The sequence below is a fragment of the Pempheris klunzingeri genome, chromosome 1, assembly GCF_042242105.1.
Source record: "Pempheris klunzingeri isolate RE-2024b chromosome 1, fPemKlu1.hap1, whole genome shotgun sequence".
NCBI lineage: Eukaryota > Metazoa > Chordata > Actinopteri > Acropomatiformes > Pempheridae > Pempheris > Pempheris klunzingeri.
Window position 1 is genome coordinate 4,018,702 of NC_092012.1, and position 17,597 is coordinate 4,036,298.

Below are 17,597 nucleotides of genomic sequence, written 5' to 3' on the forward strand. Positions count from 1 at the left end.
TGAGTATTTTGGCTTTATTATCTGTATTTAAATGTCCTCTCTGCTCAAGTTCATTATTATTAATTTTTTTTTTTTGTTGCCCCAAGTCGCTGCAGCTCAGCCTGCCAATTGTGCAATTTCCGACAGCATTTGAATGCAGCACGGAGGAGGAAGAGCGGGACTGCTCGTGCGTCCTCCCTCCTCTTCCTCCCTCCCTCCCTCCCTCCTCCCCTTCGGCGCGTGTGCCCGCCGGTGAGGGGGCGCGCACGGGAGGTGGCGGGGGGTTGTGCTCGCTCCTGCTCTCTCTGCTCTCTGACCCCAGTGGCAGCTCCGACTCACTGCACTCCGGCTCCCCCCTCCGTCACACCGAGGCTGCTCTCTCCCTCTCCCCCTCTCTCTCTCTCTCTCTCTCTCCCCCTTTCTCTCTGTCAGTGTCTCTCGCCCTCCTCTCCGTCTCTCTCTCTCTCTCTCTCCCCCTCGCTCTCTTGTCTGGTTTCTTTCCACAGGAGCCAGCCGAGGTCCCGCCGGGTCGAAGGTTCTGCCCTACCCGCCCAGACTGCAGCAACCCCCGGACGGCCGCGCACCGACCTGCCCGCTCCCCTGTCCTGTTGCTGCCGCATGGACCCGCGTCCCTCCGCCGCCTTCACTGCTGCCGCCGCCGCCGCCGCCGCCGCCGCGTAGAGGGCGACCCCGACCCGACTCTCTTTCTCCGGCCAGATAAAAAAGCGCACAAAAAAAAAACCCCACACGACGAAGGTAGAGCAACCTTTCCGCTTTGCTTTGAGGACCGAGGAGGGAGGGAGGGGAGAGAGGAGAGGAGAGGAGAGCAGAGAGGGGAGGAAAAAAAAAAAAAAAAAAAAGAAAAAGAAATTCCTGACACAAAGCCTTCGGTTAAAAGGTGGCTTGTCATTTACGAGGACGAGCGAGAGGTTAGCGCGGCGGTGCCGTGACACCGACCACCTTTGGGTGTTTCTGTATTATTATTATTATTCCGGGTGCAGAGTTCAGGATCGCACGGACCTTTTTTCTTTTTGTGCACATTTCTGCAAGCGACAGTGTTTCACAGCGAGCGGCGCATTGCACGCATCGTGTCTGTGCACGGTATCAGAAAGGGTCAATTTATTCGGCTTAACCCCCTCTCTGCTCACCGGAGTGGTTTCTACCCGTAAAGTTAGCTATATGCTGTGTATCCGGGCTGTGCATGTATCCACCGACAGGACTGACAATGTGTTTGCATGCATGTGTGTGTGTGTGAGTGTGTGTGTGTGTGTGTGTGTGTGTGTGTGCACCGTCGTTTTAGAGAAAGCAGCTCAGTGTGAAGCTCCAGCCTGCATGATAATAATAAAATAAAATAAAAAAATCCAGTGCCAGGGCAGGTTTAGCAGGCTAAGCTAGAGAGCTAGTTGCTGCTACTGTAGCCACAAGGTAGAGACACACACACACACACACACACACACACACACATGGACACACAGTGAGGAGACATGCTGCACACAAATCCGTCCTTAGTTTTTCGGCCTACATTTGCAGAAGGAGGGAAAAAAAAAACCAAAATATAAGAGCGAGAAGGAGCAGCAGCAGTAGTTCTGGAGGTTTTGGAGGAAAATGACTGCTGAGGTGAAAGTGTGTGCAGGGCATCTGACAGGGCAGCTTTTTTTTTTATTTAAATCAAATTATTATAATTATTTCATGAAGGCCATTGAAGATCTGCAAACCTGTTTCTCCTGGGATTCACTGGAGTTGGAATATATATATATATATATTTAACTTTGTAGTGTAAAGACTTGAGTGTGGTGGAGCTGCTTTTTTTTTTCTATGCCGGCATAAATCTTTTTGACTTTAATTCATAGTGCATATCACAGGCAGTAGCATCCAGCTGACCCAGAAAACATAAATCAATGCTTTTGTGAAAATAGGACAGCTTTTAGTTTCAATTGGGAGGTTGTTTGCTGTTAAAATATTCAACAACTGCAGGTCACAGCTTTTTTTTTTTCTCTCCCCTTTTTTTTTTTTTTACTTACAACTGAATCACGGGATTTAACCATCAAGTGAACTCCGGAGCTGCTGATTACCCTCCAAACCTGACTTGTTAAATTGAGGGCAGTCTTTTTTTTCCCCCTCTCTCTCTCTCTCTCTCTCTCTTTCTCTTTCTTCCTCTTCCTCTTCCTCTTGTGCTCGTGGCTGCATGAGGAGGTCTGGTATAAAAAGCCTGTCAAGCCCACAGTGGCCACTTTACTATCAGTCAGGGAGGTCAGACAGGAGGGAAGCTCAGGGTGAGAGGAGGCGTGCAGCGAAGCCTGGTGAGTGAGCTCTGAGGATGCAGAAACACACTTGTTGTGCAGCATTTTAGCTGCTTTTCCGCTCTGAATTTAAGGAGTGAAAGTGGGTATTTAAAAAAAAATCTAATTCAGCCTTAATTGTGCGGTTATGTAAAGGTACCAGAGCAGTTCAGTTGGCAGATTAATTGCTGCTGGTTCATTTCAGAATTAGAGCACCGGGCCTGGAATAACAAAAGCAGAACTTTGCCTTTATTTTTACGTGTTTGTCTGCGGGGACTCGCGTCTATTTTGTGCATGCGTTGAGAAGAAATTCTTCTTTTATTGAAGGCTTTGCAACAATTTCACAACCACCAGCGGAGATTATACCTGCAGCTTTTTTTATGGCTTGGCTTTATTTCAACAGGCTAATGCCTTAGAGGCCATGCCTGCGGTAATTTTGACATTTGAATATATTAGTTTGCATTAAAACCCAACTGGGTTATGAGCAGAAATTAAAAACGTGCTTTGTGGATTGTAAATCGTCGCCTCAACAGTCTGTGTGTTTGGTCTTTTTTTTTTATTTTTTAAAAGAAGTTTTATGCTCTCAATGAAATGTCAGATTGTTGGAAAGGTAGAATAAATCTGCTAATTATGCTTAACTTGCCTCACCGCGTTTTTCTAATCAGGATTTTATGAAGAGTGGTTTAATAAGCTGTTTCAGGAATTTATTTCCTCCAAAATCAAATTGTGATGAAGCAAAAGAGGACTTGTGTGTCTGAGTGTGCGCTCTGAAACCAAACAAGTAAACTGCTACTGCAGCACACAGCGTGATATGAATGTTGTGACGACGGATGATTAGGAAAAGATCACCTCCTTACCTGATGTGTGCTCTGTTTGGCTCTTTCCACTCCTCCCCACAGTCATTTTTAGCTCTTTAAGCCACCTGTTTTTGCTCGTGCATGCTATTTAAATGCATATAAACAATTTACTTTCTTGTTATGTAAAGGGAAAAGCTGGTGCCTGCCTCCAGGTTGTGTTTGAAGCAGCTGATGTGTGTGTGTGTGTGACTCTTTGCTCCTCTCGGTGCAGACTGCAGTGTGCCGTGGTCGTGTCGGTCGGCTGGGTCCCTGCTGCTGCTGCTGCTGCTCCTGCCGCCACCGCCGCTGCTCCTGCTGCTGCTGCTGTTGGGGGACTTCCTGGGCTTCTTGAGCGGCTCTGAAGGATGACCGCTGCACGGCTCGCTGCTGAATCCCGGTGAATGAACGGCGTCTCATGTCCAAACGGCGGAAGGATGGCTCATGGCAAAGTGACCATCACGGTGGACGAGTACAGCTCCAACCCCACACAGGCCTTCACACACTACAACATCAACCAGAGCCGCTTCCAACCTCCACATGTCCACATGTAAGTGCACACACACACACACACACACACACACACACACACACCTGCCATGAGCCTGAAAAACTAAAATCACAGTTAAGAATATTTTCACCTGCCAAAATGGATTTGCTTCTCGTCAAATGTGACGTCCTGCCTGTTTTCAAGCTTAAATGAGATATAAAAGAACGTCATGTTTAATTATTTTACGGCACATTTTATTTAGTATTTGATGTTTTGGTGGTTTCAGGCTGGTTTTGAATGAAGCTTTAAGGAAATTTGAGGAGAATTGATAATCCAGACTGGTGGGAAAAAAGTGGAAGTTTAGACATTTCAGAAGTGAAACAGGAAGCCAATCAGGAGCCTGTTTGATGCAGAGTCCTTGTTTATACTTTGATGTAATTGGCTCAAGCACAGAGCGTACGGTGGCCAGTGAGGACAAACTTTGTGGAACAGACAGAGACTTAAAAAAAAAAAATGCTGTTTTATTTAAAAGGAGTTTGGAAGGCGTGTGGCAGGTGAAGAATATTGTTAGAAACACTGAAGTCAAATATTAAAAACATGCAGCGTTTACACAAACACTATCTCACGCTGAAAAGCTGAATGCTCCCCACGGATCTGACACATGTGAGTAAAAGCTTTTCTGACTCAGGAGTTTTCCCTCCCTGACGTGTGTTCGTGTGCGTCGATGTTCCCCGTGCTCGCTCTTTGGGACTGTTATCGTTTGGTGCCATGTTGTCATTGCGGTGCATGAACACTTTGTCGGCATTAAGGCGTCCTCTTTACTTATTTATCAGACCGGTTACTTAGCGTTGCTCTTGTCTGATGTGGTCACGCTCTGTGTCTCATTAGCAGGCCGCAGTGCTGCGACCCGTCAGCCTTCGCCACACACACACTCACTGTGTGTTTTATCTGTGGATGGATATTAACACACAGCTGCATGTTTGCTTATTTGTGTCTTCTCCCCAATACAGCAGCTTTGTGGCTCATGTGTGAGCGTGTGAAAGGTTAACCTGCGGCAGGCGACGCCGAGTGCTGCCGGCTTTCATTGTCGTTCTAGTGGACTTGTTTGCCTCTTTGATGGAACTCTATTCTGTGTTGGGTAATTTCTGTTTGATTTTGCTTTTATTTTCGATGCACAATTACTTTTTTGTGGAGGAAACCGGGGACACATTCCTACTGCCTTTTCAATCTGCCTCTACATTACAGGCACAACAAACAAGGATAGATGCAATATTTTGCTGAAATAATGAAATAAGAACCATGTTGGTGGTGATTTTATGCTTCAAAACAACTAAATGATCAACTTAGTGTTAATTTCAAGTTTTAGAAAGTCACCATGCACTAACTACATGAATACAGTTGCAGTCTTTTGTCATAGACACTTGAAAGTTACATAAATCCCCATAAGTCCTGACATGTAATTAATTGTTGAGGTTAAAAAAACGACTATTTAACATTGACTTTGCCCCAGATTTTCATGTCGTTTAAAAAAAAAAGATGCAAAACTGACTTATGATTGAATATTAAACAGCCATTTCTTTACCGCTTGTTCAAAACTCCTGTAAGTCGCCTCAGGATCCCAAAACACTGTTTTTAGGAAACAACAGCTTTTCCTAGAAATGTATTTTTCGCCCTTGAAGCCTTAAATGTAAAATGAGTAACAGCACTTGAGCTACTGCTTCTCCTGTTGCATAATTATGGCAACCTCTGATCAGACTTCAATTAAAGATACGACTGTAGTTAAAGTAAGTGGATTCCTCTTGTTTAATTAACATTAATAGACATCAGATGACGCAGTGAAGTGTTTCCACTTGGTCCTGGGCGGCGGTCAGGGTGCTCAGATCGCCGTGTTGAGGTGGAAGAACGCTGAAATATGTTTTACCTGGCGTGCGAGAGGCAGATCATGCAGACATATTAACACAATAAAGCAGATAAACTAGAGCAAGAGGAAGATTTGGGGGCAGCAGTGTAGAATCTGTGCAGACTGAAGAGCTGAAAAGCAAAAGTCAACCAGTCCCTCACTTTGGGAAGCAACAACATCTGGCAAACAAGTTGTTTTTCTTTATTTTTATTTTGTTTACCTCACACACTCAGATTCCCACAACTCTGTCTGGATAATCATGATCATGTAAACAGCATTATTATTTTGGGGAGATGGTGAAATTATGGAGCCGTGCAAACAGCTAAATGGAACTCTTACCTTCCTCTCGCTGTTGGCAGCGTTCACATTATTGTGCCACTGTGTTGTTTTGGGACTCCTCGGCTGCGAGCAGAGCTGCCAGCTCTCCGAGCGTCGGTGGATGTGGAAAAGGAGAGGAGGTCACCCGGCAGTTTGTGTTACGTCAGTCTGTTTTAATGACAAAGACGGCAATAAATCAGGCCAAACGCTTCAATATGAATCAAGGTTAACACGTGCCAGACGGCACAGGATTCACCAGAACAGCTTCTAGTTTGATGTCTGGAGAGGCTCCTTCATTCAGAAGATACACAGCACAAACAACATGTTCAGGCTTTAAGACATGGCAGGAATGACCTCTGCATTTCCTGCTTACGTTTTCTGGATTTATTGCTATTTTATGCTTCTGTGATTGACGCTGACATGATTTGTTTTCGGTTCCCTGAAAAGTCTCGGTTAAAGTTCACCTCAGCCTTTTATTCTGCAGTTGACTGCAAGTGGAGTTTAGTTGGAGAACAAGCAGGCAGGAAAATGTAGAAACACGCAAAGAGGTGTAATGTTTGTGTAAGAGGAACGTCCCGGAAAACGCTGCGAGAAGTTAGTAAAGTTCCTGAAAGTGGACTGTCATCTGGAGACGGTTTAGTTTTATTCCAGATGACGGCAAACAGGAGAACAGACTGTGGACGATGTTTGCCTTGTAAAGAAGGTAGCTGTTTATTAGCTGTATTTAATGAAACGGATGGATTCAGAGTCAGACAGGAGGAGCAAAAAGAAAAGTTTCTACCATCTCCTGGTCTGAGAAACTGTGTTTAAGGTGCAGAAATGTTAAACTTGGAACAAAGAAGCATAATATTTATCTGAATAATCATAATGCATGTGCTCTCTCTGTGGTAGTGTGTGTTTATGCAGGCACTGGTTTGTGTGTTCGGGGGATGGATCTGTTTTTCTATCTTTTTTTTTGTGTATTTCTGCTCCTTGACCACCAACATTTGCCCATCTAGGACAATAAACCTCACCTAACCCAATCAGTATAATAATTTGTTACCCATGTCGTACGATCCTGCTGGCTTTCCCCCTCTTCAGCGTGGTGGTTTTTGGAGGTGAAGCCCCTGTAGGAAGGGGATGTGTCGAAGCCGCGGGGCCTCTCGGCAGATATGTGTTTGGATAAATACATTAGGCTGTTTCCTGGCTTCCACAGAGCCTGCAGTGTTTTACCCTGCCATTCTTAAACTCAGACTGGGAACCCCGGGATCACACACACACACACACACACACACTCCTATAATCCCATCCCCCCGTTACGTTTAAGTGCTTATAGAATACGTGCTCTGTTCTGGGAAAGTAAAGGCTTGTTTAGATTTGAGAGATAATGATCCGACTTGCTTGGGGGTTCTCTCTCACTGCATCCACAGCGTTTGGACATAAATAAAGTTGTTGCTTCTCTTAAAGCAACGAGAGGAAAAAAAAAAAAAAAAAAAAAGAAAAGCTCAAGTGAAGGGGTTGCCTGCCTTTTGAAATACAATCCCTGCTCTAATGTTTTTTCCCCCCCAGACAGAATATTTAGATTTCTGTGATGGAGTACAGCAGTGCCTTTTGTGTGGTGTGCAGGGTATCACTCTCTGAACCGCATATGAGTACGTGCATGTAGAGCATGTACACACTCGCGCACTCACACTGACAAAGCACACACACACACACACACACACACACACAGTGGCAGTTACAGGCTAATGCTCAGGAACGTGACCCTGAAGTCAAAGTGGGCTTTCTTCGGAGCACAGAACGCCTCTCTCTCTCTGTCTGTAAGTGAGCGACAGACTGAGTCCAGCCCTGTTTGTGTCTGGTTTATTTTTCTGCGCTGTCTGTTTTTTTTTTTTTCCTTTCTTTCTTTCTTTCTTCTGCCCCCTCATCGTCGTCTCGTGAAATGAAATGCTCAGCAACTTGGAACATATGCTTCGAGTTGGGACACTAATGGCTTCAAATCCAATTTGAGCAGGATCTGGGCCAGACTGCGGGAAGGCCCGACAGACAGACAGAGACACAGACAGACACAGACAGACACAGACAGACACAGACAGACACAGACAGACAGACACAGACAGACAGACAGACAGACATGAAACTAAAAAGACTCTAGACTGGAGATCTGGGGGCGTTTTTCTCTGTGCACTTGGATGGTCTCAGTTAGTCTTAAAATGTCTCACTCCTGTTTCTTGTATCCAGCAGAAGGTTAGCTTTATATCACATCTACAATATTTTGATACACTTAGTTGAACTTAATTGCTTTTTACTGTTAATTTCCTGGGGCCTGTATTCTCAGAAAGAAATGGGAGAAATATTCAAATCCTAATAGGGTTGAAACTAATGATTATTTTCATTATCAGTTGCTCTGAGTGTTTTTTTTTTTTTTTTCATTTGATCAGAACGTCTGAAATTTTGTTAAGAGATCGTAATTTCTCACAGCTCAAGGTGACGTCTTAAGATTTGTCTTGTCTGCGTTTCAGAATTCAAAGCTATTAAATTTACAAGCTGCAATAAGCGACTGTGCATTTTTCTCGGTGATTGACAATTAATCATGAGTCAAAATTGGTGCAAATTTATTATTTATCGACTGATTGTTTCAGCACGACTCTTCCTAAAGATAAAAGCTAAGAAGCAAATTTAGCCAGACAGCTGCTAATGTGAAATGCTGTTTAAAGTGTAGAAGAACTACTGTAGTAGCTTCTCAAATAGAGGAAATGCAGCAAAAACGTGGAGTTAATCAACAGTGCCGCATGAGATCGTGCAGAGATGGTGCTGTTTGTGGTTTGATCGCAGATGTGTTGGCATTTCTCACTCGATGACTTAACTGCATTACGCCATTAACGCCTTCATAGTGTTAATTTATTTGATTCCCACTGGACGTTTGCGCAATGCTAGCCAACAAAACGGTGTCAGCGGAGGAAGCCAACTTCCCCGGCGTTGCCAGGATCAGTGAACCTGGAGAGAGCGGCCTGCTCCGCCAAGTTGTTGTTCATCCCTCTCTCCGAGTTTTTCCAAATGGCACCAAAAATGGGACTCGGCTGAGTGTAGAGCTGTCGGAGCGCTCTGTTCTTTTTAGTTTCACAGTCTGCCTGCTTTTGCCACCAGCCTTGTGTTTGAATGTCAAATTTTTAAATCTCTCTGAACTTCAATTCCAAGTTTTGTCGACAGGGTGTTGAAGAGCAGTAAATCCATCGCTGGAAAACCTACAGACGTCCCGTGTTGATTAATTGTCTGTAAGACACGTTCGAGCTGGAAATTTGTTTTTAAAAGTTTCAAAAATCACCAACACCAACACAGAACATGTTAAAACTCTGTTACATTACTGTGAATAAGCCAAATTCTGCTAGTGCCTCTGTGTTTAATTTGGACGCAACACAAAGCAGCAGAAGCAGAAGAACTTTGCATAAATGAAACACAAAACAATTAGTAAAATCATGATTTTTAAATCTGATGAAATAAGTAAATAACACTGAGGATGTTTCAGTGCTTGACAGTTTTCTAACCGGCCGTATTTCCTGTGAGAACGAGATGTTTGGACAGGACTTATCCTGAAGAGTGTCTTGAATTAAAGAGGAATATATCAAGGAAGTATTGACCCAAAATCTTTAAGCACGAGGACTGAATTTTTATGTAAAACTTAAATGTTTAGAGGAAGACTAAACGGTGACGCTTGGTTCTCAAAACACACAAATGTTGTGAAGCGGAGAGCCGTTTCCTCTGCGTAGTCCATTGTTGTTGTGTTTTTGTGTATATAACCGCACTCGCATACCGCAGGCAGAAAGATGTGTGGCATTCGCGTCATTCACAAGTGTTTGTAGTTTGAAGTTTAACCCACTGGCTCTCAAAGAGGTGTCCAGGGAGCCCCCAGGGGTCCTTGAGGGGGATCCAGGGGGTCCACAGCAATTTATTTTCACTATAATTCCATCCATCAGTAGCACAACGGCAGAATGTATGAATGTTTTGTTCATGGGTTTCATGCATTTGTTATAAAACATCTAATCCGATGGGGAACCCTGGGACAAAATCTTATAAAACAGGGTCTGTGGTCTAATTTGTGTCCGTTTGAGGATCCTTAATGTAAAAAAAGAACCCCTGGTTTCACCCATGTTTAGGTTTAGTTCACTGACTGTGATCTAATGCCATCGCACAAAGCAGAAATACCTGTTTTCTGCAGCACAGAAGCATCACTTGTAAACACAGAGGAGATGCTGCGCCCTGACAACTTGTTGAGGTTTTGGAGAATATGCAGTGTTAAAATGTTCTTTATATTTTTCCTTTTGTGGCAGTTGTTTACTCTATTTAAACCATGATATCCCCCCCACCCACCCACACACACACACCCACACACACACACACACACGCATAAAAAAATCCACATTTAAAAAAAAAAAAAAAACTCCTTCTCCTCCAGATGCCCTGTTAATTATTCCCGCCCTCTGAATAATTGAGGAGCTCGTAAGTATGAATCATTTAATGACGCCGCCGCCTGCATCCACACGTGTGGAGATTCTGACACAAGCTGGTGAGGAAACGGCACCAGCAGAACATTCATTTTAACACCGTCCTGGTTTTTATTAATGAACTCCTCGGTTTTCTTCCTGCGCCGCGTTTCCTTTTCTTAGTGTAATGAAACAGTGCCATAAATGCGGTCGAGGAAATTGTTTGGAATTATGATTATTTTATAGGATGTGTTTCCACTCGGTGTCAGAGCAGGTTTTCACAGCCAGTACTGTTACAGGCAGAGTAGGTACACAAGGGAAGAAAGTTTTTTTTTTTTTGGATTCTCCATTAATGAGTTTGTGTTGGAAGGTGGAAGGATGCTCAGCATGTTCAGTCACGTGACAGAGAGCCGGTGCTCAGATGATAATTAAACGGGACATTTCCATCTCTGTGATGGTGATAGTGGCTTTACTGCTCATGTGACTCCTTTTCCAACACAAAACGGACTGTCCAAGAAGAGACCCGGTGTCTTATCTCGCATCACGTCGTGGATAAACAAGTTAAACCTCCTTTATCCTAACCCCTGAACAGCGGAGGTTGCTTTGAAGATAAAAATGCACAAATAATTGGCAATTTAATTGTGGAAAAATGTGACTTTCAAACAGAAATGTGGACATTTCAAAAGTCCCTGCGCTGTCTAAATCACTGCTGGACGCATCAGAAGTGTCTGTGTTTTTTCATCCTCTCCTCCTGTGTTAGTTGCAGCTAATAGATTTCAGAAACACAAACAAGGACAAACTCCAGTGTTTGCTTCATGCTTTGCTGTTGAATCAGACCTTTGGAAGGAAGGAAGGAGCTCTGCCCCGTTTCTCCTTCCACTTATTTCTTTCATTTTGCTAAATATTGTCATCACAACTAGAAATGACGCTTATTTGTCGCGGTTTCAAGAAACACAACTATTGAATTTAATGTTAAGGCCAACATTTGCTTTTACTTTTTTATTGGAGTCAAAAGGTTTTCACTGTTACTGTTTCACTTTAAATGTTGCAATTCTTTATTAGTTTGTGGTGCAGCTTCAACCTGAAGGTAAACTCCATCCAGGGTCTGTTCTTGTTTGTGGTCGTCTGGTTTAAAACCAAAGACAGATGATGGACGAGGATCCTTTTAGGAACTAAAATATGTTGAGGATTTTGTTCTCTAACCTCTGTCTGATCTGTTTTTCTGTGGTGCGTGTGCTCTGATTTCCTACAGAGGCTTTGTGTGAGGTTTCTCTGCGATTCTCCTCCTTGTTTGTTTGGGTCACATGGTTCTGATTGGTCATTTATAATGGAAACACTTGTTGCTGTAGCCCAGTTCCAGACCTTTGAATCGCCACCCACATCTTAGATTTTTTTTTTCACTGACTCAAATAGATCAGATAGGTTGGAGGAAAAACAACCAGCAGGAGTCTGCATGCACATCCAAACCAAAGAGGGCAGGTGGTGAGCCCAAAGTGAGCAAATACTGAAATAAACAAACTGCTCGCACACTGCAGGACTCCAACGTCGACTTGTTTTTTTTGCACTCATCATTTAGAAAAACAACCAAGCCGGCCAAGTGTGGATGAGAAATTATGAAACGGAGAACATTTATTTTTAATGGTCGATGTAATGGCGATAGTTTGGAACAGGAAAAAGCTCATAGTCAGTTTATGGGCTGCAAACAAGAAGAAGTGATGCCCCGCTTTGCATAGCTCCTGGGTGAACACAGAGGTACTACTTTAATCCGGCCGGTGTGCCTCACAGCCCGTCCTGGGAGCCGGGTGGTTTGCTGGTGGATTTATGGAGTGGAGGATGAAGTTGTAGGAGGGTAAAACAACAAATCAAGGACTTCTTGGGCGGTTGCCATGGGCTAGCAAGATTGGCTATCATAGCGTGCACATTTTCCTCTCTCCATACGAAGCAGTGGTGTGATGTATGTCCTGATGGACGCTGCTAGTACTGAGCAAAGTTTCCTATAATGATAGTTTGGAAAATGTCCTTTCGAAGACCTCTAGCTGTAGGTCAGCTGAAAGAAATAACTTGTTATCCTTAGATTCTGTGTTAAAGTTAAATTAGCAACAGTTGTCATGTGTACTGAAAAGGATGTTGTTAGGACGGAGATGTAAGACCCTGCTGAGAGCAACATCACACCCCTTGGCCTTTCTAAAGCAGAAAACCACTAATGTGAACACAATGTCAAGCTGAATACTGAAGTGAGAAGGAAAGTCTTATTTTCAGGCTACATATGCACCACAGTAGGACTTTTCAGGAACTGAAACACCTCAGTTGCGCGGGAATCTGTAATTATTAATAAATTACTCATAGAAAAAGGAAAAAAAAGGGTCCAATTACTGGTGCAGCCTCATGTTTACCTCTGACCTCGCCATCCCTCGTTCTTTTGTCCTCCCAAACAGTTTGTGGAGGAGCAGCAGTCAGGCTTCAGCTCTCGTGAGAACAAAGCGCCAGTCCCATTTCGTGGCTTTTGTTTTCTGTCGGCCTGCCGCGGCTCGCCAGCAGGAGCGGAGGGGCTTTTGTAACAGGAGAACCCTTGATTAAGTTCCCTCTCCACCCCTGACCTGCTGCTGGAGCCCGGCGGGACGGTGGTGGTGCTGGTGGTGGAGGGTTAAGTGACAGTTGACATTGGACAGAACTGCTGTTTTTGAGATTGAAGCCTTTTTGATGTCTTTGAAACGTTGGCCTCGGAGCCCCGGAGCCTGGCATCGAGGGGCACGATCTCCTCATGATGTCACTTCCCCCTTGACATGCAATAGAGGCAAAGCTGCCCGAGCCTGCAACATCTCAACGTGACAAGTCCTCCATTTATCCGGTTTAAAGTGTGTTTAGTTTGGTAATCAAGGTTTTGTTTATGATACACATGACTCATTATAACAGTCAGTTTCTTCTCTGAAACGCGTCCAGAAACAAGCCGACGCTTAGAAACGGAGAGAAGTCGTTAATTACTCCTGTGAACGATCAGGGAGAGAGAACGCTGTTGAATTTGTTGTCGATCAAGGGACGGGATCATCTTTAAAAAAAACTTTTTCCAAATAAGCCAGCTGTAAGGATTTTAATGGGTCTTGATTAGAAAGAACTGAGGGAGGATTTTCAGCAAGTTTTCAGAATTCAAACTGTCGAATTCGAACCATCTTTGCTTCTGCTTTGTCAGAAGCATCAACTTCGTGTTTTAATTGGCAGGAGAAAAACACACAGTGAATCATATTTCTCTTTTTGTTTCCTTTGCTCAGAGACCTGTTACCGTCTGGTGCACCGCAGCGTCTAGCTCATGGTTTGTCAAAATAAAATGATGACTGAATTTTACTTTGAAGGAGCTTTGTTAATCCTACATGAGTAAAATTCACTTGGTGTATAAAAATGTTGATCTACAAAGCCTCAAACAGCTTCTAAACACAAGCAGCAGTACAAGAACTTAATAAATTCTAATAAACTAGTAAAGGAGTCCAGAATTAGCCAGATGAACAAACGAATGAATCTTGTTTTCAGTAGTTTTTTTTGATATATTCACACAGTATTGAACCCTAATTGTCTGCGAGTATCCTCTAAAAGCAAGATTGTGTTTTTTGGTTTTCAAGGAGTAGCAGATGTTGTATCTGATACATATCCATAGTTTGTGTATTACTACCTACGGTAGATTGCGGTCAGCACACCCCCAGTTTGGAGAAGCAGACAGGAATCCTGGCACGGATGCGAAGCAATGAAGTGCTGCGGACGGGAGCAGCAGGAAAACATTCTAGCTGCTGAAACAGCCCACCTAAAAAAAACAACCACATTAGTTCAAGGATAGGCTATATTTACAATATTTGCACTGTTTTATGTTGCCGTTCTGTCATGGAACTGAAGGTATTGTGTCTTTCTATGCACTCTTCCAAGCCACCACAGACAAAAGCAGTAATTTAACCTCTCCGACCACAGGAGCTGCTGGTCTACCGCTGCCTCCATCAGTCACTGTGTTTGTGTTATCGTGTGACTTTCGTGATCTGAACTTAAGTGTTAAAACCCCCAAAGTCCCAGAATCTGAAACGATCTACAGAAAGCCTTGCTGCTGTCTGAAAATATCCACTGAAAGGATGAAAAGCAATAAATCAAGCGTGACGCAGCACCGTAGAGTGAAGCTTTTTTTTTTTTACTTTACTCAGTTGTGAGTGACGTTGTCTGTCCAGGTGAACACCGCTCCACTAGTTTATTCTCCCAGCTGTCTGCTGGGGTGTTCGGCCCCGGGGGCCACGTCGTGCCCATCTCCTCTGCCTTCCTCCCATCAGCCCTACAGCCAGACGGACTGTCAGCAGCACAATTAAGGGCTGTGCCGCAATGAAAGGGGCATTAGCAGAGGCAATTTATTTCCCAGTGCAGTGCCGGAAGGTTTCTCTGGTGCTGATATTCCAACGCAGGCTTTGTGTGCCTTACTCTGCCATGATGGGAGGGATGAGGAAGACGCACTCTGCCTGAACAAATGGAGTAAAAGGGGAAAGAAGGGAGGGGGGCATCAAGGCAGAAGGCAATCGTTCACCACTCTTTAAAATCAATTCTCATTTGAACATTTTTTACAGTGTTTCTTGTGAATTTCCATCATTCAGCATCTCAATTCTGTTTGTGCTTTTGCCCCCGTTTTTTTTTTTTTTTTTCCCCTGTTGGACTTCCTTGTTTGCTTGTTCTTGTCTCCCACCTTTGCCTCTTTCTCCGCTCCCTTGTGCACCCACCACCACCACCACCACCACCACCACCACCACCCTCCTCCTCCTCTCCGTTATTCCTGTGTTCATTTTGTTCCTCTGAAGTTTATTGAATTAGCGCAGACAGCTGAAATGCAGAAGATAAGAGAGGCGCTCTCTCTCTCTCTCTCTGCTCCTCTCAGAGAAATGGTATTGCACCGTGGATGAGTGAACGGTGTGTGTGTGTGTGTCTATAGGAGGGGGAGGGGAAGTGATGCAGAGGTTAGAGGCAGAGGAAATGGGGAGCATTGTGTTTTGATGTTTCTCCTGAAAGAGCGATAGAGACGGTGTGAGCTCAGTGGAAGAACAGAAGCTATTTTGTCTCCAGTTCAGCTGTGATTATCTCTTAAATTTACCACTCTTTTAGGACAGCGGACGCACAAACATCACATTTTTTTTCCCCGACTGTCTTTGTTGGGAAGTTCGACACGGAAGCGATGAAGCACAGAGGTCCGTTTACAGCTGCTGTGATTTCAGTTCTGATCAGTTTTATCTAGAAATAGTCTTCTCTCTGTCAGCACACCGTGAAGATTGAAGTCTTGTCCATATTATGATAATTATTATGCAGTGAAAAGTAGAAATATTTTTTCCCTCCGTTTTATATCACAGTTCAAGCTGTTTTACTCCATGAAAAATATTTTGGGCTGCAACAAACTTTTTTTTTTTTTTTTTTTTTTGTCATTATTGATTTGGCAGTCATGTCAGTGCGAAAACTGTTGATATGAATAATAAGCAACCAAAATAAATAAAACACAGAATATAAGCAAATCCTCACATTTGGCAAACTGGAATCAGAGAATGTTTTACCAATAAATCATTTCAAGCATTAACACATGTTTAAAATCATGTAACCAGACTTAACTCTTAACTCTATTTAAACATGGAGGCAGTGAACCTAAACTCCCCTCATTGATACAGACATCTCTCATATTCAGGAAGCGAGATGGCTTCTAAATTCTGTTTTTACTGGCTGTGAGCTGCAGGTCATGAATATTACAGTCGTGTCCAAACAGTAACCTCTGTAGGGTGCAGTATAGAATCAGTGTAGAATGTATTAGAATCAGTTTAAATTAGTATTAAAGGTGATAATAACAATAAGCTGTTTTTTATTGCAGAATGAGCAGCAATGTATGATGGTATTTTGAGGATAATTAATCCTGCTGCATCCGCTGTGTGAATTTGCCAATTTAGGATGAGTGGCTGCTATTGATTCTGCTGACTCGGGCTTTGTCTCTCTGATGGCCTGTGAACCTGCGAGTGTATGAGTCCTGATCCGGTTTGTCACGTATAGAAAGGTCAGCTTTAGTTGATTAGCAGTCTATCTCCACACTTCGCCTCTGACCCTGGAGGTTTTAGGCGGCTGCGCCCCCGCCGGCGGTCTTATTGATGCGAAACCATTAGCAGGACGACTCCATTAACAATGAAGGAACAGGAAGGAGCGAGTAGGGGGGGGGCTGGAGGCTAATCCTCCGGCAGCAGGTGGCAGCAGGTATGACATGGATAGACGGCCGGGCCAGACTGTGATTGGCGTGTTTCTGTCTGAGAGAAGTGGGCAGTTCTGAGGTCGTTGACCCTGTTAACCCTGCCGGGGAGACGGGGGGAGGTTTTTGGCTGTTTTTCATGATTTGCTCTTTTTTTCTTCCCGTTTAATCTTCACGCTACAGCATGATATTTGATATGTTGGACACCAGTGAGCTTCCAGTTTGGGGAAGTCCCTGTCCTTGTTTCAACATGATGACGATGCCCCCGGTTTTCCCAGTTTGTTGTGGAAGAACTTCACGTATTCTGCGGTTATTTTGTTGGTTAAGTCGTAGTCATACATTAGAGGTGCACATGAAGCTGTCCCTCGTAGTGACTGGCAGCAGGGTTTAAATATAACTAATGTTAAAATACATAATAGGAGCTCTTTAGCTGAACAGTTCTTTGGCTGCACATCAGACAGCCACGTTCTGTTTTTGGACAACGTGAAGACTCCGGGGGTTTTTCAGGAAAAAAAAAAAAAACCTTGAGGAAGTGTTGCAATCAATCACAATGATTATGTGGCTTCCTTAAAGAGCTCGATGAGGCAGAGAGTGACACAGACGCCGACCTCCTTATCTGCTCCAAGTAAAGTGTCACGTTTGAAGAAGCAGGCTCAGGCCAACCTCTGACCCCGTTTACTTGTGTGTTTTTCCAAAAGGCCACAAAGCCAAGTGTGCTCAGTCAAATTGAATATCCTCCTACAGACATCAGAGAGCACTCGTCCTTCCATCCTTCTGCCTCTCCCACACTGTTGCTCTCTTCCATATACATATATATATATCTCACATATGTAACCAATAACTCTGTATGGGTTCAATCTAGTTTTCCAGGGTTTAGCTGTGTTTCACGTCTACTTTGTGCAGGCATTTTAGAGCAAAGCTCTTTAAGCTTGTCAGTCTTATTTTAGCATTGATATTCTAAAAGTATATTTATGTGATTTATAGAGGCTACTATAGGATAGGATATTACTGTGAGGTCTAATGTTAATAATCCCATCATGAAAAGATTAAAATAACAGTTGAATTTACCCAGTAAGTATTTAAATCTTAGGCATTATGTGATGTGAATA

The 17,597-nt window shown here is 43.7% G+C and overlaps 1 protein-coding gene across 2 annotated transcripts in view; it reads left to right on the forward strand.

Moving 5' to 3' along the window:
* Window positions 1-272: 272 nt before the first annotated feature.
* Window positions 273-17,597, forward strand: part of mpped2a (metallophosphoesterase domain containing 2a) — a 62,786-nt gene continuing 45,461 nt past the window's right edge. Inside the window, exons 1-2 of one of the 2 annotated variants that reach the window (XM_070829688.1) lie at window positions 273-735; window positions 3,327-3,641. In XM_070829688.1, the coding sequence (XP_070685789.1) occupies window positions 3,496-3,641 (146 nt within the window). In that variant the 5' untranslated portion in view covers window positions 273-735; window positions 3,327-3,495. Of the gene's footprint in view, window positions 736-2,239; window positions 2,280-3,326; window positions 3,642-17,597 lie in introns of those variants that run through there. The other variant, XM_070829696.1, reaches the window with a different exon arrangement.